At 39.7% G+C, this 22,556-nt stretch overlaps 1 protein-coding gene across 3 annotated transcripts in view; it reads right to left on the bottom strand.

The window, feature by feature from the left end:
- LOC114665423 (CDP-diacylglycerol--glycerol-3-phosphate 3-phosphatidyltransferase, mitochondrial) overlaps window positions 1-22,556 on the bottom strand; it is a 94,743-nt gene that overhangs the window by 54,322 nt on the left and 17,865 nt on the right. The window contains exons 2-4 of one of the 3 annotated variants that reach the window (XM_051936551.1): window positions 8,818-9,022; window positions 3,389-3,466; window positions 3,027-3,114 (exon numbers count right to left, since the gene is read on the bottom strand). In XM_051936551.1, the coding sequence (XP_051792511.1) occupies window positions 3,027-3,114; window positions 3,389-3,466; window positions 8,818-9,022 (371 nt within the window). Of the gene's footprint in view, window positions 1-3,026; window positions 3,115-3,388; window positions 3,467-8,817; window positions 9,026-22,556 lie in introns of all 3 variants that reach the window. The other 2 variants (XM_028819987.2, XM_051936552.1) reach the window with 2 other exon arrangements.

Raw genomic sequence — 22,556 nt, 5'->3', positions numbered from 1 at the left:
CAGAAGATATATTGTAAAATTATAATCCCCAGAAATTAATAAAAAGTGAATAAGAAGTGCACTTGGTCACTCTGAAAGGTCACTTGTCTGTCAGGGCATTGCCTGATGCAGTCATAGCACCAGAGTTGCACAAAACATAGGAAGGGTCTGCCAGAGCCCATAGAGCGAGTGAGCGAGAGAGAGAGAGAGAGAGCGCAAATACACATACATACATACATACATACATACATACATACATACATACAGTGCATCCGGAAAGTATTCACAGTGCATCACTTTTCCCACACTTTGTTATGTTACAGCCTTATTCCAAAATGGATTAAATTCATTTTTTTCCTCAGAATTCTACACACAACACCCCATAATGACAGCGTGAAAAAAGTTTACTTGAGATTTTTGCAAATTTATTAAAAATAAAAAAACTGAGAAATCCCATGAACATAAGTATTCACAGCCTTTGCTCAATACTTTGTCGATGCACCTTTGGCAGCAATTACAGCCTCAAGTCTTTTTGAATATGATGCCACAAGCTTGGCACACCTATCCTTGGCCCGTTTCGCCCATTCCTCTTTGCAGCACCTCTCAAGCTCCATCAGGTTGGATGGGAAGTGTCAGTGCACAGCCATTTTAAGATCTCTCCAGAGATGTTCAAGCGGATTCAAGTCTGGGCTCTGGCTGGGCCACTCAAGGACATTCACAGAGTTGTCCTGAAGCCACTCCTTTGATATCTTGGCTGTGTGCTTAGGGTCGTTGTCCTGCTGAAAGATGAACCGTCGCCCCAGTCTGAGGTCAAGAGCGCTCTGGAGCAGGTTTTCATCCAGGATGTCTCTGTACATCGCTGCAGTCATCTTTCCCTTTATCCTGACTAGTCTCCCAGTCCCTGCCGCTGAAAAACATCCCCACAGCATGATGCTGCCACCACCATGCTTCACTGTAGGGATGGTATTGGGCTGGTGATGAGCAGTGCCAGGTTTCCTCCAAACATGACGCCTGGCATTCACACCAAAGAGTTCAATCTTTGTGTCATCAGACCAGAGAATTTTCTTTCTCATGGTCTGAGAGTCCTTCAGGTGCCTTTTGGCAAACTCCAGGCGGGCTGCCATGTGCCTTTTACTAAGGAGTGGCTTCCGTCTGGCCACTCTACCATACAGGCCTGATTGGTGGATTGCTGCAGAGATGGTTGTCCTTCTGGAAGGTTCTCCTCTCTCCACAGAGGACCTCTGGAGCTCTGACAGAGTGACCATCGGGTTCTTGGTCACCTCCCTGACTAAGGCCCTTCTCCCCCAACCGCTCAGTTTAGATGGCCGGCCAGCTCTAGGAAGAGTCCTGGTGGTTTCGAACTTGTTCCACTTACGGATGATGGAGGCCACTGTGCTCATTGGGACATTCAAAGCAGCAGAAATTTTTCTGTAACCTTCTCCAGATTTGTGCCTCGAGACAATCCTGTCTCAGAGGTCTACAGACAATTCCTTTGACTTCATGCTTGGTTTGTGCTCTGACATGAACTGTCAACTGTGGGACCTTATATAGACAGGTGTGTGCCTTTCCAAATCATGTCCAGTCAACTGAATTTACCACAGGTGGACTCCAATGAAGCTGCAGAAACATCTCAAGGATGATCAGGGGAAACAGGATGCACCTGAGCTCAATTTGGAGCTTCATGGCAAAGGCTGTGAATACTTATGTACATGTGCTTTCTCAGTTTTTTTTTTTTTAATAAATTTGCAAAAACCTCATGTAAACTTTTTTCACGTTGTCATTATGGGGTGTCGTGTGTAGAATTCTGAGGAAAAAAATGAATTTAATCCATTTTGGAATAAGGCTGTAACATAACAAAATGTGGGAAAAGTGATGCGCTGTGAAGACTTTCCGGATGCACTGTATGAATGCTGCATCTCCATAGCGCAGGGATTGCAGAAACATGCTGATATACCCATAAAAGATGCTTTGAGTCTTTTTTACTCCACCCATCTAAAGAGTTATCTTCCAAATTCTTTGTAAAATTTGTGTCACTCACCTCACAAAGGAAGTACTTCACACAACCTACCAGATATTTCTGATTCAGTAAATAGCTGTAACTGCAAGCTCTCTTTATGAGTTTCATCGACTAAGGTGAACAAAAAACAGTTTTCTGCAAATAAGGGTCAGTTGACCAATGCAGCCTATCATTTGACCTTCTTTAGTACATTTTCAGAACTCAAAGTCCTAAGCCTCTTTATAGACACCTCTATGAAAGCAGTTTGTGTGTATTTTTAAGCTATTAGGATTGTTTTACTTTCACTGAGCTCCTAAAATATCATTGATTAGAAAGTTGCTCTTGTATTGAATATGGGGCAGACAGGAATCTTTTTGTTTATGGCATATTCTTCGTTCTGTGTCCACGTTCTGTTTCCAGCTAACTGGCCTTATAAGGCTTCACAGCCATATAGTACATAGCCAGTTAGTAAAACACTTGGGACATTTAATAAAAACATTTTTTTCCTTCCCTACATTTTATTTTTTTCAGTTTATGTTTTTCAATCACCTTTTAATTTTGTTCTTATTCTGACTAATGAATTGCTTTTATAACCATCCATCCTTCCAGTTTCCAACCCGCTGAATCCAAACACAGGGTCACGGGGGTCTGCTGGAGCCAATCCCAGCCAACACAGGGCACAAGGCAGGGAACCAATCCCGGGCAGGGTGCCAACCCACCACAGGACACACACAAACACACCCACACACCAAGCACACACTAGGGCCAATTTAGAATCACCAATCCACCTAACCTGCATGTCTTTGGACCATGGGAGGAAACCGGAGCGCCCGGAGGAAACCCACGCAGACACGGGGAGAACATGCAAACTCCACGCAGGGTGGACCCGGGAAGCGAACCCAGGTCTCCTAACTGCGAGGCAGCAGCGCTACCACTGCACCACCGTGCCGCCCTGCTTTTATAACGATTTCAGTAATAGCATTTATTAAAGATAATACCTTGACACACACATCCACAAGCAAAGAAGTTTCTGGTAATGATGTCAACATACCTCTGGATCCTCTAGTGTAATCTAGAAGAATAGACACCTGGAGGCCAGAAGAGTTACTTTCTTCAAGAACTGCTTGAATACTATCTACCTAAGTCAAAAAAATAAAACATGAGTAAACCACTATTACATATAAAGTAGACTGAGAGTAACCAGTAAGTAACATTAAAGGCAACAATGAGACTGTAAGAGAGACAGAGAAAGAGAGAAGAGGGAAATATTCATAACAGAAAAGAAGAGAACAGTGATCGGAAATCAATGCAGAGGTGCTGAAGTGTTGAAAGAGACACTACAGAGTGAAGCAGCAAGAAGCAAACACAAAGAAAAACATCTCAGTTACACAAAAAATGTAAGAAATGTAATACTAGCTCCTGTTCCAGCGGGCCTGTCCCCAAATAAAGAGAAGCCATCACAATTCTTCTTTTAGCCAACTTGATAGAATCCTAAAAAAAAAAAAAATAAATAAATAAATATAATTGTGACTTAACGTTCCTAATTGCTCAAATGCCGCTATTCTTCTGTGGCCCTTTTCAGAGGTTGTCCCATAACCACTTAACCACTTGTTAAAACATTCAGTTAAATGACAGGAGACACAAAGTGCACAAGAAACATTACGCCTTAATGTTTACAAGCAAACTATTTTGATTATGCAACAAAATGAACCATTCATTCACAATCTAAATCTAACAAATATGTCACCTTTTTAAAGGCAGCCAGGGACAAATCATTCTTAACTGAGAGTTCATTAAAGTAAAAACAACATTTTAACAATACACTATGTACAGTTTTGTTGAGCAAGGCTTCTGAATAGCAACTCTGGAAAACAGTGGAAGATGTGATAGATGTGACTGTAATAAGAATACAACTTTAATGTCACTGTGCTCTGTACAAAAAATTATTTTATAAATCCACTCACATGTACAGGCCAGGCCAAAGTTAGCACACATGGGCTCTCAGCATTTAGAACTGCTAGGCAAGCATTTGAAGAGAGAAAGGGACAACTACAAAAATGGGCATTGTACTATATCCGTATGTTAGAGATGAAATTGAATCCTCTCCTTCCTTGTTTGGAACCTAAGTAAGGGCCTGCAGGAGGAGGAACCAGTATATGAGACTTGGACAGCAGCCAAAAACTTTGAAGCCGATGGACGGATGGGCGATATTGTCATCCGTCCTGAAAAGCCTTCCAGCGCAGCGACGAAAAATGGCAGACTGTATAGATCAAGATCCCACCTTGGTACTTGTCTTGCTATGGCTTCCCGTCTGTAATGCCGCATAAATCGTCAGTAAAGAAAGCTAAGTTATTTTCTCTTATGTGATTTTTACCGCTGTTTCACTATGGGAGGGATATCGCCTTTTAATATCATATCTAGATAGTTTTCAGTTACTTAAAACGCCGCAATTACAAAAGAACTTATTCCAACTAGGGAACTATCGCCCCCGAACAGGAACAGTGACAGAATAGAGTCTTGTCTGGGTCAGGCGCCTCCTGTTTGGTACTCATTCATCTCAAGAGTCTGGCTCCTCATCACTCCTAACAACAATAAAGGAGATAGAGAGATAGATAAAGAGAATTTAGTGTAGTTGGCAGGATTAGATAGATACAGTGCATCCAGAAAGTATTCACAGCGCATCACTTTTTCCTCATTTTGTTATGTTACAGCCTTATTCCAAAATGGATTAAATTCATTTTTTTCCTCAGAATTCTGCACACAACACCCCATAATGACAACGTGAAAAAAGTTTACTTGAGGTTTTTGCATATTTATTAAAAATAAAAAAAAATAAAAAAGAAATCCCATGTACATAAGTATTCACAGCCTTTGCTCAATACTTCGTCGATGCACCTTTGGCAGCAATTACAGCCTCAAGTCTTTTTGAATATGATGCCACAAGCTTGTGATTTCTTTTTTTTTTTTCACAGAGCTCTGTGTGTGTGTATATATATATACATACATACATATACATATATAAACATATATACATACACACACACACACATACACACACACACACAGTATATACAGTGGTGTGAAAAACTATTTGCCCCTTCCTGATTTCTTATTCTTTTGCATGTTTGTCACACAAAATGTTTCTGATCATCAAACACATTTAACCATTAGTCAAATATAACACAAGTAAACACAAAATGCAGTTTGTAAATGGTGGTTTTTATTATTTAGGGAGAAAAAAAAATCCAAACCTACATGGCCCTGTGTGAAAAAGTAATTGCCCCCTGAACCTAATAACTGGTTGGGCCACCCTTAGCAGCAATAACTGCAATCAAGCGTTTGCGATAACTTGCAATGAGTCTTTTACAGCGCTCTGGAGGAATTTTGGCCCACTCATCTTTGCAAAATTGTTGTAATTCAGCTTTATTTGAGGGTTTTCTAGCATGAACCGCCTTTTTAAGGTCATGCCATAGCATCTCAATTGGATTCAGGTCAGGACTTTGACTAGGCCACTCCAAAGTCTTCATTTTGTTTTTCTTCAGCCATTCAGAGGTGGATTTGCTGGTGTGTTTTGGGTCATTGTCCTGTTGCAGCACCCAAGATCGCTTCAGCTTGAGTTGACGAACAGATGGCCGGACATTCTCCTTCAGGATTTTTTGGTAGACAGTAGAATTCATGGTTCCATCTATCACAGCAAGCCTTCCAGGTCCTGAAGCAGCAAAACAATCCCAGACCATCACACTACCACCACCATATTTTACTGTTGGTATGATGTTCTTTTTCTGAAATGCTGTGTTCCTTTTACGCCAGATGTAACGGGACATTTGCCTTCCAAAAAGTTCAACTTTTGTCTCATCAGTCCACAAGGTATTTTCCTAAAAGTCTTGGCAATCATTGAGATGTTTCTTAGCAAAATTGAGACGAACCCTAATGTTCTTTTTGCTTAACAGTGGTTTGCGTCTTGGAAATCTGCCATGCAGGCCGTTTTTGCCCAGTCTCTTTCTTATGGTGGAGTTGTGAACACTGACCTTAATTGAGGCAAGTGAGGCCTGCAGTTCTTTAGACGTTGTCCTGGGGTCTTTTGTGACCTCTCGGATGAGTCGTCTCTGCGCTCTTGGGGTAATTTTGGTCGGCCGGCCACTCCTGGGAAGGTTCACCACTGTTCCATGTTTTTGCCATTTGTGGATAATGGCTCTCACTGTGGTTCGCTGGAGTCCCAAAGCTTTAGAAATGGCTTTATAACCTTTACCATACTGATAGATCTCAATTACTTCTGTTCTCATTTGTTCCTGAATTTCTTTGGATCTTGGCATGATGTCTAGCTTTTGAGGTGCTTTTGGTCTACTTCTCTGTGTCAGGCAGCTCCTATTTAAGTGATTTCTTGATTGAAACAGGTGTGGCAGTAATCAGGCCTGGGGGTGGCTACGGAAATTGAACTCAGGTGTGATACACCACAGTTAGGTTATTTTTTAACAAGGGGGCAATTACTTTTTCACACAGGGCCATGTAGGTTTGGATTTTTTTTCTCCCTAAATAATAAACACCATCAATTAAAAACTGCATTTTGTGTTTACTTGTGTTATATTTGACTAATGGTTAAATGTGTTTGATGATCAGAAACATTTTGTGTGACAAACATGCAAAAGAATAAGAAATCAGGAAGGGGGCAAATAGTTTTTCACACCACTGTATCCTGGCTAAGTATATTAAAAAAAAAAAACAACAAGATGGTTACATTTTCAGATGATACCAAACTATATGGAAGGGTAGAGAATCTGCTAAATTATTACAGAGGGAACTGGACAGCATACTGGTTTGGGCAGATTTGGGGCAGTTGAAATTTAATGTAAGTAAATGTAAGGTATTACACCTACAAAGTAGATATCCATCCATCCATTATCCAACCCGCTATATCCTAACTACAGGGTCACGGGGGTCTGCTGGAGCCAATCCCAGCCAACACTGGGTGCAAGGCAGGAACAAACCCCGGGCAGGGCGCCAGCCCACCGCACAAAGAAGATATGTAACATTTAATTATGTAAGCGGGAGGTTTGAAACTTGAAAGTATACTTTACACGAAGGATCTACAAATCATAGTGGACCTTTCACTACCTTAATCAACCAAGACAGTGTACAGAAACAAACCAAAAGGGCTAATAGGATATTAGATTTTATATAACGGTGTGTGGAGTACAAGTCAAAAGAGGTTTTGCTTAAGGAGGTTATATAACACATTAGTGAGGCCTCATCCAATATGAAGAACAATTTTGGTCTCCATATTTACCAAAGAGGCATAACAGTGCAGAGGAGAGTGACTAAGGTGATGTAAGGACAGAGTAATAGGAGGAGACACTGAACTAGCTGAACCTTTTCAATTTAAGCAAACACTGATTAAGAGAGGACATATTTATCTGTTTAAAATTATAACAGGAATTAGTATAGTGGATCCCATCTGTTACAGTACTTTAAAATACAAAATCTGAAGTTTTGGCACTTTAATTAACTTATCTGTGGTTAGGGTTATCTGGCATTATGGCGGTGCATGTAACTGTTAACAATACTGTAATTGTAATAATCTATAGCAAGCTGGTCTTGTAGGTGTGCATTTTGGAAACTGAATTAACTTATTTTATGCCATCAGATACTGCAGATATCCTCCCAAATTCCCCAAAGTGTGCAGGAAAGATGAATTCCAATCTGTCCCTTGTGGAAGGTGGGTGTGTGTGTGTGTGTGTGTGTGTGTGTGTGTGTGTGTGTGTGTGTGTGTGAGTGTACGTGTGGGTAATGTGTGTGTGTGTGTGTGAGTGTACGTGTGGGTAATGTGTGGGTAATGTGTGTGTGTGTGTGTGTGAGAGAGTGTATGTTGGCCCTGCAATGGACAAGTGTCCAGAGTGATTTCCAGTTAGACGGGCTCCAGCCTTCAGAGAACCTTAACTGGATTCTGCAGATTTGAGAGTTGTGTGGACACATACATGTAACACTTTAATGCAGCATAGAGCAGTTCACTGTACAACTCCATCTATTTTCCAGTTTGTGAGAAGCAGAAACCTATCCTTGCATCTTTGTGCCCAAAGCACACTGCCAGCCAGGATGCCAGGTCGTCACAAAGCATACAAATGCACGGTGGTCCAACTTACAGTCAAAAACAAATTTACGTACCACATTTTTGAGATGTCATAAAAACAGAGTATCCAGTGAAAAATACAGGCAAACATATAAGAACTGGGTGAAAATTAATTAGAGAACCAGTTCCCTGAAGCTTTGAGGAGGCAGCAGCAGCACCAACCTAGTGAAAAACCATGCAGACATGGGGAAAATGTGCTCTCCGTGAGAAGGCCAGCAGCAGTGCTAAATGCTGCTCCACCATGCTGCCTGAAGTTGATTCAAACATATTATTAAAAAAAAAAAAGTAGGTTACATTATTACATCTGAAAATTGGCTTCCTTTACTTATCACAGTTTTTAAGTGAGGAAAAAAACATCACATGATGTGTTCAGGATATGAACTCCTGCGACAGACAAAACTGTGGTTAAATGCATATTTAAGTAGCATAATTAAACATCTGGCTGTTTACTTGAACTTGACTTTCTGTTAACATTGTACTTTTTAAGAAGAGATAAGAACAGCTAAGAACACCTGGACCACTTGAATTAGGAGGTTTGTAAATTTGTAAGCATGGAATCTCACTGAAAACAATCAGCCATCTGTGCCAATGACACTCTACCAGATAATGCTCCAAAATGTGGACATGTTATTGAAAAGCACTGAAAAGACGAAATGCCAATCCCAAAGCCAAAAAACACCAAGATCTGCTTACAAAGCGAGCAGCTGCATTATCTGACCTTCATGACCTGGTAGAATTCGGCAGGCGAGTGGAGAACGCAGACCTGGCTCCCCGAGATATTGAAAGCAGGCAGCTCCTCAGAGATCCAGCTGAAATGCTCCTTGATACTTAGATGGCTGACGGATATGGGTTTATGTGGCGGAGACATAGAGGGCAAGTGGCGCATCTCTCCCAACAAAGGAGCCAAGAGCAACCACGAGGACCTGCTATGAAAAACAAAGAAGAGAACAAAGCTTAATCACCATTTCATTTTTTTCGAGTGATCTCAACAATGCATGTTTAAAAACGTGAGAATGAATGCAGTAGAATACGTAGGTTTCTTGTTTGGAATACAGAAAATTTAACAAACACACACTTTCCTAACACAAACATTTAGTTACTGATGGGCTACACATAACAAGAGAAGTAGGGCCAGGGTGGCATTTAGATCTCCAGAAGTGGAGGGGGCACAGGAGACAGTAGGTACCTTAGTGTGGGGACTGTTTCTAGGCCAATGATGATTTTAACAGGCAGAAGAACATCAACACAGAAGCATACCCAGTGTCTTACAACAAACAGATGGAGGCCCTTAGTAACAAAACATACGTCAACTTTACCATTCTCTACATGCTTACCTTAATATAATCATCTACTGAAATGAGATTTGGGGGCTGTGCATTATGAACAACCAGTAACGGCGCACTGCACGAATACACTTGACTTAAGCACTGCTAGTTTTCATCCTGTTTCTTTCTCTGTACGTATAACATTCGTTTGCTCAGAGGTTGATGTGCTTGCTCTTTCCTGAGTAGCTCTTCTTTTCTCCACCCTAGCAGCCCGCTTCTTCTCTTCTTCTGTCGGCATCTTTTCACATTAAAACTGATTAAGTGTTTGTGTTGCAATTACTTAGTACGTTTTCTTAATTTTTTTTCATTTAAGCTGGCACTTAATTATTCAATCTGCCTCAAGAATAATTTAAGAGATAGGTGAAGTGACGGCAAAGGTGGTTGGGATGAGAACGCTGCCTGTACACATGGCCGCCGCCGAGAGTTAATTCTACAATAAAATAAAATAAAGAGGAATAACCTTGGAGGTCAATCGTCACCCTGAAAGCGGATAATAGACGTCACGTAGTATATGTGTACCAAATCTTAGGTTAATAGTTGAAACGGTTTGCGAGTTATAGGTGATTTAAATCCTGGACAGACAAACGGACAGCCACGGTAGCGTATAATATATAAAGATATTGACCCGTGGGCTGGCTTTCTTGGTGGTGATTTTTGCAGTATTCCTTTCACATAAACTTTACAGACACATAACACAGATGCAATGGTTTAACTCTGCTCTTAACTACTACGGCTCTTAAGAAGTGAGAAATGCACACATGTAGATTAAAAACGACATAAATCAATACAAAAATCTTTCAAAAGATTAACCAGATTTCCTGGGTGCAGCAATGACTGTTGCTGATAAAGATGAAAATGAAATGTAGTGGAAAAGGAGTTGAGAAATGTATAGTTGTGGCAACTACTGAGCTGTGGTGGCTGCCGGAGGAAGGATGAGTTAAGCAAGTCAGACAACAAGCAGAAGCTTTTCAGACTTACCCTCTGCTCCGAGCTCACAGCAGCCTCCTACCCTACCATGTCTTACTGTCATTACATTGAATAAAACTAAAGAGGAATATATTTTTTCTTCTGAAATTTCATGTTGAAGTTGCAGGACATTTTTTTCACCCTTTGTGAATTATAAAGACAAGTTATAAAGATGACATGGCTTCTGGGATGGGGGGATTTGCAGTTTACAATAATAAAAAAAAACACATTCAAAGTAAACCAAAAAGGCTGTGACGAAATAAAAACACGTGGCAATAGAAAAAGGCATTTACTGTATGGATGCTTTAGTAAGAGAAGCCACTTGATTAGAAAAACTGAAGAGCTCAGACAATTACTTTTTTCACATAATAAAATGTATTGGGCAGATGGGAATTTCAATTCTTATCTAACTTTTCCAAGTAGAGTAATTACAGAATGGGCCACTGGGGACGTGGACAAGCACCCGGTACAATGCAAAACGTTTGCTTGCACACCTAATTCTTTCTATGTATGTAAAAAGAAATACAAACAAGCAAAACCAATATTAAACATGGAAAATCTAACACACATTGCTTAGTAATCAACATTAAGTAAATGAAGATATTTTCCACAGTCTCATCTCTGGTTACTGACTGAGATGTGCAGGTGGACATCATTCCATACTCACTTCCTAAAAGAAGCTCCACCTCAGCTTTTAGACCTCAGTAAAAACTTTGTCCGTTCAAACGCCTCTGTTTTCTGGCATAAATTGAGAGGCATCTCAGGTATTCTCTAATCCCATAGAAATATTTGTTACCTTTCAAGCATGGCTTACATGTTCAAAGGGGGGTGTTGTGAAATGGCGTTTCTGTTCAAGTGCTTTACCTTTCTTGGTACTGGAGAGTTTGCATGTATGCTTAAGAATGACTTTGCTTCTTTCCTAGCACTTTAAATGTTTTAACCATAAGGGTTAATTAAAAAAAAAAAAAAGTTCAATATACTAGAACTCTGAAATATGAGGAAGAATACACTGAAAAAAGTTGACAGCAACATATTTCTTACTTGACTGCCACATAACAGCCTCGAGGTTCTCATGATAAAAACACTTTCCACCCATCAACACTTAACAGCTAATATGCCATATTTTGCAGGAAATCCTTCCTGAGGCTAGCTGAGGTGAACAGCATCCCATGATGCACCCCCAACGTGACATCACAGAGCTACAGCGACCATGCATACTGTAAGATCACTGTGGTGGTGCTTTGGAGTATGGGTAATGTCACCACCCAATCGGTACTCCCGGCAGTATTTTCATTTTGGGGTTATCTGAGCAGACCATAATGAGAATATCAGGAGTGCTGACTCTGGACATACAGTCATATGAAAAAGTTTGGGAACCCCTCTCAGCCTGCATAATAATTTACTCTCCTTTCAACAAAAAAGATAACAGTGGTGTGTCTTTCATTTCCTAGGAACATCTGAGTATTGGGGTGTTTTCCGAACAAAGATTTTTAGTGAAGCAGTATTTAGTTGTATGAAATTAAATCAAATGTGAAAAACTGGCTGTGCAAAAATGTGGGTTGCTGATTTGAATGCCTGTCACTGCTCAATGCTGATTACTTGCAACACCAAATTGGTGTGATGAGCTCGTTAAGCCTTGAACTTCATAGACAGGTGTGTCCAATCATGAGATATAAAAGGTATTTAAGGTGGTCAATTGCAAGTTGTGCTTCCCTTTGACTCTCCTCTGAAGAGTGACAGCATGGGATCCTCAAAGCAACTCTCAAAAGATCTGAAAACAAAGATTGTTGAGTCTCCTGGTTTAGGGGAAAGCTACAAAAAGCTACCTCAGAGGTTTAAACTGTCAGTTTCAACTGTAAGGAATGGAATCAGGAAATGGAAGGCCACAGGCACAGTTGCTGTTAAACCCAACAGGTCTGGCAGGCCAAGACAAATACAGGAGCGGCATATGAGCAGGATTGTGAGAATGGTGACAGACAACCCACAGATCACCTCCAAAGACCTGCAAGAACATCTTGCTGCAGATGGTGTATCTGTACATCGTTCTACAATTCAGCAGAATTTGCACAAAGAACATCTGTATGGCAGGGTGATGAGAAAGAAGCCCTTTGTGCACTCACGCCACAAACAGTCGCTTGTTGTATGCCAATGCTCATTTAGACAAGCCAGATTCATTTTGGAACAAAGTGCTTTGGACTGATGAGACAAAAATGGAGTTATTTGGTCATAACAAAAAGCGCTTTGCATGGTGGAAGAAGAACACCGCATTCCAAGAAAAACACCTGCTACCTACTGTCAAATTTGGTGGAGGTTCCATCATTCTGTGGGACTGTGTGGCTAGTTCAGGGACTGGGGCCCTTGTTAAAGTCGAGGGGCGGATGAATTCAACTCAATATCAACAAATTCTTCAGGATAATGTTCAAGCATCAGTCACAAAGTTGAAGTTACGCTGACAGGGGTTGGATATTCCAACAAGACAATGACCCAAAACACAGTTCGAAATCTACAAAGGCATTCATGCAGAGGGAGAAGTACAATGTTCTAAAATGGCCGTCACAGGCCCCTGACTTGAATATCATCAAAAATCTATGGGATGATTTGAAGCAGGCTGTCCATCAAAGTGAACTGAACTGGAGAGATTTTGTATGAAGAATGGTCAACAATACCTCCATCCAGAATCCAGACACTCGTCAAAGGCTATAGGAGGATGGCGTCTAGAGGCTGTTAGATTTGCAAAAGGAGGCTCAACTAAGTATTGACGTCATATCTCTGTTTGGGTGCACAAATGCATGCACTGGTCTAATTTTGTTATGATGCATATTACATATTGCATATTTTCTGTTAATCCAATAAACTTAATGTCACTGCTGAAATACTACTGTTTCCATAAGGCATGTCAGATATTAAAAGGAAGTTGCTACTTTGAAAGCTCAGCCAATGAGAAACAAAAATCCAAAGAGGGGTTCCCAAACTTTTTCATATGACTGTATTACACTGATCTCTGTATTGCTAATTATACATACAAACTAGCCATGTTCTCAGCTACGATACCAGCCTTAAAGGAGCAATCTCGTCAAGAAAGAGGAAGACCCATGTGACTCAGTGAAATAATAACCACAAAAGATTTATTACTGTTTACGAGGCATTCTTCTTCATGGAAGAAAAAGAAAGTCAAAGTATCTGCACAGAGATCAGAGACAAAGACTTCAAGAGACATCTGGGCCGAGACTTTAAACAATGGAACATGATTCCTTTTCGCTGTATGGCTAACGTATTCCCAAAGATTGGAACTTTGTGACCGTAATGGTATAATGTTTAATACTGTTTAATGGTATAATCTATTATACATTTTACTCCTTTTACTTATTGTTAGTTTGTGGAATGGTGGCGCAGTGGTTAGCACTACTACTTCACAGCTCATATCATATTTTTCTCCACAATAGTTTGCAGACAGGAAATGATCACGTAAAATACCATTGCACCACCATAAGCCGCTCAGTTCCTCCTTCCCCATTGACAGAGTTAAGTGAAGTTCGCAAACATTTCCAGGATTTCGCCAAACTCACAGTGAAGCGGACTCTGCCGGGTTTGTTCATCACTGCTCAGGGTGTTGCAGGTTATAAGTGAAGCACAGACAAATTATTATTCTACAATAAAAAAAAAAAAAAATCCAGCTTCAATTTTGCATTAAATTACTTTAGTTGACTTGTTCAGTGACTCAGAGGTAGGGGGTGAATTGGCAACGATTTGGTTCTGAAGTAAAATGCTTTTATGCTTTATCAGTTGGAGGATTTTAATATTTTCTCTTTCCTCTGTGCCAGTTATGTCCATTGAAATCTCCTTAGTCACAACAGATTACTACAGTTTAAATAATGCACTGCCAGTAAGATGTATGAATAAGTAAAGGGTACACTTTAATAGCACTATTTTGGCAACACCAGTGTTGAAAGCTCTACTATGACAAAAGGTACAGCAAGTCATTTTTTTGGTTTCCAGCAGAGCTGTGATGATTCATTGATTTACTGTATGAAGGTTTTGGAAACTGCTGAAATCTTTTATTTCCTGTACATTGTTTTCCTGCAAGCATGCACACTGTGCTGAACTGCCTGGTTGTATTGAACTGTGAAAGTTCTTGAATTTGTAAAATGTTTTTAGAAGTAAGCAGTAGGCAGTGTGGGCCTTTAAAACCTGAAGCATAAGGTTATATTTCCCGTAAATGTTCCTGTAGTAGAAAATATGGAATCAATAGTACTAAGGCACCTGGGAAATTGATCAAAAGTGTAATATAATTTAATTTAAAGAGAGCATATTCAGTAAAGAAAAAAAACAGTATGTGTAGACCTGTGTTTTTTTTTTTTTTTTTTTTTTAATAAGTGGGGAATGGTGTTCAGTAGTTTTAGATCTTTGCAGTAGTTACACAAAAGCTAATGATTTATTGTCCATCCATGATTAGCATTTGGTTTACTACTACAGGCAGCTTTAAGATGGTGGCCCTCGCTGGTGTTTTAGAAGTAGACAGGGTGGCTGGAAGGGCAGAGTGGTTGATTTGCAACAACCTGAAAGATTTTGTGATGGTTAGTCAAACAGCACTTTGACCGAGGGTCACACTATGACTGTCCATAACTTGTTAAAATTATGTGAATGAAGGCCAAGACTGAAAAAAATCGCCTAAAAAGGTCATGTAGTGCGAACAAAGCTAAGACAAATGCAAAAATACCATCAATGAAGAACTGACATTACTTAAGATGACTGCCTGCTAATTACTGTATGGGTTATCTTTAAATATTGTGAATAGCTTTGTCTGATGACTAAATAGAACAATAAACTTTTAATGTATTTTTTCATGTAGAGGGGATTTAACAATGCACCATAATTTAGTTTTTTCTCCCAGCAAACCTTTGAACCAGATTAAATCTTCCTTTTTAACTCTGGCCTACGTTATGTGTAGTAACACAAGTGCAGCTGTTTTATACTGTTTATCCAGTTACTGTCTGAACCACTAGTTGTTTTGGATGTTAATATTTTTAATTTATTTACAAATGGTGACAATACTGTAAATGCACTGCATGTCAGAACACAAGGGAAGATGCTCAGACTCCGCCACAAACGCGTAGCTGGTGACAACCCTGTCAAGAACAGTGGAAACCATCATTAAACAAAGGATGTCATTACCAAGATTGTTGTATTGTGCATGAAGCATTTTCACTTCCACTACTCCCCCCCCCAAGAATATTCCAGTAATAATCAAGTAACTTCCTCAAAATTATAATTGTGATCTTATTTTGAAGGGTGCAAAGGAGTTGCTGAGGTTTTCTTCACAATGCTTTAGGTGTAAACTGGCACTGAAAAGAAGTACACTGCAAAAACATGAATAAAAGGGAAAACAAACTCACACAACAACTAAATGCTTTTTAACGCTAGGAGTAAAATATCCCCATATTTAATTTTCCTTGTCTTCAGAAGCTGACCATCACCGGGATTAAGGCATTCCTTCATCAGTAAAAAGTATATAATGCAACTTTGATGAAAATTAAAACCCTTTTCGGGGGGGAATCAAACTCCTAAAATATAAGCGCTGCTGTTTGCCTTCTCGAGGTAAAGAACAGCTCTCTAGTTTGTATCTGCACAGGACATCAACTCATGCGTTACTCCAGCTTCACACTGACTTGGTGCAGCATCTCACCATATGGCTTGGTCTCCGGCTCTTTGTGCTGCATTGCAATGGAGAAGGTGCTTGGAAAATCCAAGAAAAAACCTTAACTATACTGGATTTGCTTATACTCCATGTCTAGGTGAAACATTCAGGTCAACAGCACTGAGACTTGATCAATGCCTCTATGAACCATTTAGGTTGCTTTTACATTACAAAATTGTGATGTTTTAACTATTAAGATGTTATGCTGTTTACTAAGGGTTGGAATAGTCTGCAACCCCAAGATACATTGTATCAGCCACATTGATTTTTATGTATTTATTTTGAAGTACTGATGCTCACTTCTTCAATATATTTTATTACTAGCCATCCCCCGCGACTTCGCCCGCGTATTAGTGAAAGAGGACAGTGAGGAAGCCCTTCCCAGCTCTCTACACCTGACATCACTCTTACCCCTCTCCTCAGCCAGCAGCCTCCATCACTCCTGCAAGCAAACTATTATACTTAGCGCTTTGAGAGAAGTCGCAAAACCAACCAGAATATTTAAGCAAATTATAGAAACAAAAAATATCTAAATCCGTTAAGTAGTTCTCTCGTTCACTAACTAAGTGGACTTATGGTTATGGCCTAAGGCAGACACGTGAGTGAGGATGTCCCCGCAGCCCGATGCGTCTCTCTCGGATTCGCGCTAATAGATCGGTACCACAAGCGAAGTATGATACATAGTGCAATGAGAAAGTTGCAAAAATCAACAGAATGTTCAAGCAAATTATAGAAAAAAACCTGATCTATATCCGTTAAGTAGTTCTCTCATGAAAAGCGGACAGATACAAACGGGTCTAAAAAACGATAAGAAATTTTGCACTTGGACCATGAACTTTTTAAAACCGTTTCTTAGCGAGCACCTATGGGCCAAGGGTAACCTACATACCAAATTTCAAGTCCCACATCCTCATGGTTCAAGAGACTTCGTGATGATTGAGTCAGTGCTATTTGGCTTATTATATTATATATACCGTCTTTTTCCGAAAATAAGACACTGTCTTACTTTCTTTTTTGGTCCAAAATACGCACTAGGGCTTATTTTCGGGGGAGGACAAAAATAAAAGTATATTTATATATTTGTATTTAATATTTATTTATTTTACACAGAATACAGAAATTAAAATTTATTCAATTACAGTCATGTCATCTTCTTCTGGAACATCGTCATAAATCAAATTCTGAATTCTGTTCTGATTTTCCTCCAAATCCATTTCCTGTTGAATCATTGGCCCGAATCTCTCATGTCTTGCAATATAGCTATCGTTAAATGAATACTTCTTGTCTAAGTAGCCTGTTCGTAGTGCATTGGAAACACAACTATCAGTTATTTTGTCCCATGAATTTTGTACCCAATTCACAACTTCCTGTAAGCCTGGTTTTACAAAATTACCTCGATGATTTCTCACCATTCTGTTTTCAATATATTCATTGATTTCCATCCGCAAATGATCCTTGAATGGCTTGTTTATTGCAATGTCAAGTGTCTGTACTCATTTTAACTGCGGTTAAAAATTATTCACTTTATAAAAAATTAAATGACGTATGAGGAAATAATCAGACTTACAAGACTGAAATGAACAAACGTTGTATCTGCACTGTCGCTCAATGTAGACTGCTGCCTTGCGTTCCGTCGCATTCCGCATATGCATGCCCCCCTCCACCCCCTCCCCACCTCATTCGACCATACTCTGCGATACGCGCGACGCAGTACAACACAGCAGAGCAGAGCGGACACAATATTTATGTATTCATGCTGCCTTATGTTGTATTTTTAAGATAAATTCCAAGAATTAATTTGAAACGAACTGTAGAGGTAAACAATCAATTTCTCGGAATATTTTATTTCAAACATTTCTCTGAAATACGAGTATTAGGGAAGCTAAACATACTTAATACATCAACAGCATTTTTTAACGAATTCTTTTTTTCACATTATTTTAACTAGGGCTTATTTTCGGGGGAGGGCTTATATTACAAAAAGTTCCGAAAATCTCGATAGGGCTTATTTTCGGGGGATGTCTTATTTTCGGAAAAAGACGGTATATTATATATATATATATATATATATATATATATACACACACTGTATATATTTATTATATATAGGGGGTCCTCGGGTTAGGACACAGTTCTGTTCCTACAACAGTTATGTAACCTGAATTTTGGTTTAAGTTGAAACACACCCTAGCCTAAGTCACTTACCTATTCCTAACACATTTGCAAAAAATCATAATCAAGAACATAAAAACACAACTAAGCAACAGAAAAAGGAAAAGGACATAAATATACTATACTGTAGTAACACAAAAAATATGTTAAAAAAAATCCTTCCCTTTATTCCTTCTCACATCTCAATTTTAAGTTTTTATGGAAGCGAGCGTTGTAAACTCGAAATGTCGTATGTTGAGACGTTGTAACCCGAGGACCCCCTGTATATTATATATTCTCTTTCATTTGATTGACATTAAACTTGAAATCATAGGTTTGATTATGTTACACCTAATATCAAAACTCCTTCACTCCATTCATCCCACTACAATCTTTTTCTGACTGTGGAAACGCAATTCAAATATCAGAGCAGTCGGCACATTAAGACTGAAGTACTCTGTTACAGTAAACAACATCCACATCAATACACTCTTTTGCATGAAACCTTGTGAAAGAAGCCCTTGTGTTTGAAAGGGGCCTGTTAATCAATAACTGAAATTGGAATGGAATGTTTCATATGTAGTGCCATGAAAAAGTGCTTGTCCCTCCAAGATTTCCTCCATCACTGCCAATTTTTGAAAATGAACGTTTCAAATCATCAACCAAAATCTGTTTATTAGATAAAGGGCATCTGAGTAAATAAGTATTTCTTTTTTTTTTTAAGCACAAAATTATCCAAATAGTGAAAAGGGGTGAAAAATAAATTGTTTCCCTACTTAAGTCAGTCCAATTAAAAGAATAATTAGAATCCACTCACTGAACACCGCCAGACCTTCTAAATATAAACCTCACGTAGTTTGACCCTTACCATTAAGATGTCTGTGCAAAGATTCAAACACAGGAAATGCTTCAAATGTCAACGTTCCCCACTACTTTTAGCAATTCATAATTAAGATGCTGTTGGCGGTTTTTAAATTAAGGAGAAGTATGAAGATTGGTTAGATTATTTTATTTTCTTTTTTTTACGATTTCTGTAGTTAAATGTTTGTGCATTCAGTGCAGCCATACTTCTTCTTAGTAATTCATCTACTTCAGGATGGTGGAGAGCACGTGTCTGTCTCTGCAGCAAATGGTGAAAAGTATGAAGCCCCGGTACATCACAGGGTCTGCTCATAGCACCTCTAAATCAGGCCAATCCAACATGCACCTCTTTGACATGCGTTCGGGGGGTTTGGGGTGTGGGGGTTTACCAGACTGCCATGCCGAGACTGTAAGAGTGATCAAATATCAAAACAGACATTCAAGACCAAGACCCGACATTCATCAATGACTGGTACAGTGAGGCAACAGCGCCAACCACCATGCCACCCAAGCATGCGTCTGTCATAGATAGCACTGTGTGCCTCTTCTTCCAGCTGTGCTCAGTTCAACAATGCTTAGGCAATCTTTACATTTTTTTGTTTATATTCATTACATTTGTCCATTTGAAGTGGGAGAGGGCACCTACTGACGATTTGCCATCTAGAGAAAGCATGGTGACTTGTGATTTCTCAAATGGAAGTTCTCTGGGAGTGGTCTGCACAGACTGATTTCGTCCTTCATATGCCTAATCCTGCAAAATAATAGATTTCCTACCACCACACGTTGACAAATACTGTGAAGGACTGGTTGTCAGTCCTGCTATCGTGGGGTTTCATCTCACAGAACTGTGACATACCACAACTACTGAAGAGCTTTGAATCCACTTCTATTAATAATCTAGCAAACAATAGTCTTGAATGTGCAATGACTGAACTGTGATGCTGGAACGTATTAATAATGGTTCCGATGTCAAAAATATTACCAGTATTATCGAACATTTAGTGGTCTCCTCTCTCAACGCTACATGACTTGCTCTGGAACATGCATGCCACGAGGTCATCAGTCACCAGGAATGCCAGGGACGACAAATTCATGGTATGCAGCACTTATATTCTTGGCTAGAGCACGGGGGTCAAACACTGATCCAGGAGGGCCACAGTGGCTGCAGGTTTTCATTCTAACAGTCTTCTTAATTAGTGACTACTTTTTGCTGCTAATTAGTTTGCCTTCATTTTATTTAACTTGATGCAGGCCCCTTTGTCATTTCTTTTTCCATAATTAGCAGCCAAATAATAGTGAGGCACCAAAACAAGCCGCCACATGACCAGCTCACCTGTGCCCATCACACAATATCTGAAAATAAAGAAAGGTGAAGGTCTCAGTAAGGGTTCTCTCTCAGGTCACAACAACATTTTGATGGTGTTCTTAAAAAAAAAAAAAAGTTTTGGAAAGGTCTGCTGTGGCAGAATGAGAGCAGCAAACAAGCCATGGAATTAAATAACGAGTTTAATTAACAGCAAGCTTCTCGTTAAGAAAATGAATGGAGTGAAATTGGGAGTTTGAAGCCCCAATTTAGCTGGTCATCTGTTGGCTCGTTTCACGTCTCACTTCTGTTTGGCGGTCATTTATTGAAGAAAAGACTCAATTCAGAGGACTGAATCCTTAAAAACAGGGCAATTAAAATGAAGGGGAAAATTGGCCACCGATTAGGAAAAGGGTTAGAATGAAAACCTGCAGCCACTGCGGCCCTCCAGGCCCGGAGCTCGACACCCCTGGGCTTGAGCAAGTAGAAATTTCAATGCAAGTTTAATTAGTTATCTAAGAGGACAATACCTGGACAAGTACTCTGCCTCTCTGACCCGTCTCAAAGCCACAGGAGTGAAAATCTGCCTCGTCTCTACCATCGTCTGCCACTCTTCTGCCCCGTGAGCTGCTTTTGTTTCAGAAGGTTAAGGTATTCAATCAAGATTCTCTACAGTACACCGTATTTCTGCTTAAAACTAAGAAATAACAAAAAAGTAGTTGAAGTGTTTGTTACTTTACCCGATTTGTAAGCTTAAAAAATGTTAAAAAAAAAAAAAAAGGTGTTTACTTTCTTTAACATGTCTGTTGTCACTTCAGTCACTGACAATTTGCATATAAGCACAATACAGTAACATAATTTCAACAATGAACATTATCATCAGTGTTGGAATGAGCAGATATGACAAACCCATAATCCATTCTTTGCTATCCACTCAGAATTTGCATATTAAGTTCTCTAATAGAAACAGTTCAACCAAAAAACAAATAGGATTATCGTTTTTTTTGCACGTTTCTGCTATTTGCCCTTAAGGGACTGGAATGGCGTGTCCCTTGTCAAATGCTGTCAGACTACAAAGAAAAACTATGGGGAGTTCCCAATTCAGTGCCACAGGACATCCGTGCCAGCTGTCATGCCACAGGCAATGAACACCGTAGTCGAGGCTGGCTGTCCAACAGCTCCAATATAAAGACAAGAACAGAAAATGAGCAGTTTTTGACAGTATTAGAAAAATGTCACAGCATATCAAAACTTATGCAAGAGATGTTTCATTTAAAAATTGGATAAAGGGCACTAGATTACTAGAAGTACTGTATCATAATTTGACTTCTTTAATTTTGCAACAGTGATCTCCACAGTTTTGTAAATGTTTACTGTCACAATTCTAATTGTGAAATTTACTATATAAAAAAAGCTTCCCTGTTGACTCAGCGGCACACCGCTTACCATCGCTGCCACCCTGCACCCAGAGAGTTCTGGGATCAAATCCCATCCCATGCACGATTTGGGTAGAAGTCTGCAAGTTCTCTCCCAGTATACATGGGTTTTGTGCAGGCACTCTGACCTCCTGGCACATCCCATAGGTGTAAGGTTCTGTAAACTGGCTTGCGTGTGCCCTCTATGAATCATTTATTCCAAAGACAGACAGTGCCTGCCCTGTGCCCAAATGTTGCTGGCACAGGGTCTTCCCTTTGCCATGGCCATTAGTCAGAGTAAGGTGGTGCAAATGTATTGCAGCACAAGCAAGTAGATGTCTTAGTTTATCTTATTGCAGGGATATTTTGAGCTATCAAAATGAGGTGCAGAGTCTGGTGCAAATCACAATTTCTCTTCTTCATTATAATTAACAGAATTATTCCAAAGAGGACACCTACAGTCATATGAAAAAGTTTGGGAGCCCCTCTTAATAATTCTTTGGATTTTTGTTTCTCATTGGCTGAGCTTTCAAAGTAGCAACTTCCTTTTAATATCTGACATGCCTTATGGAAACAGTAGGATTTCAGCAGTGACATTAAGTTTATTGGATTCACAGAAAATATGCAATATGCATCATAACAAAATTAGACAGGTACATAAATTTGGGCGGTGGCACGGTGGCGCAGTGGGTAGCGCTGCTGCCTCGCAGTTGGGAGACCTGGGGACCCGGGTTCGCTTCC

This window comes from Erpetoichthys calabaricus, chromosome 14 (genome assembly GCF_900747795.2).
Source record: "Erpetoichthys calabaricus chromosome 14, fErpCal1.3, whole genome shotgun sequence".
NCBI lineage: Eukaryota > Metazoa > Chordata > Cladistia > Polypteriformes > Polypteridae > Erpetoichthys > Erpetoichthys calabaricus.
This window is presented reverse-complemented; position numbering and strand designations above follow the sequence as displayed.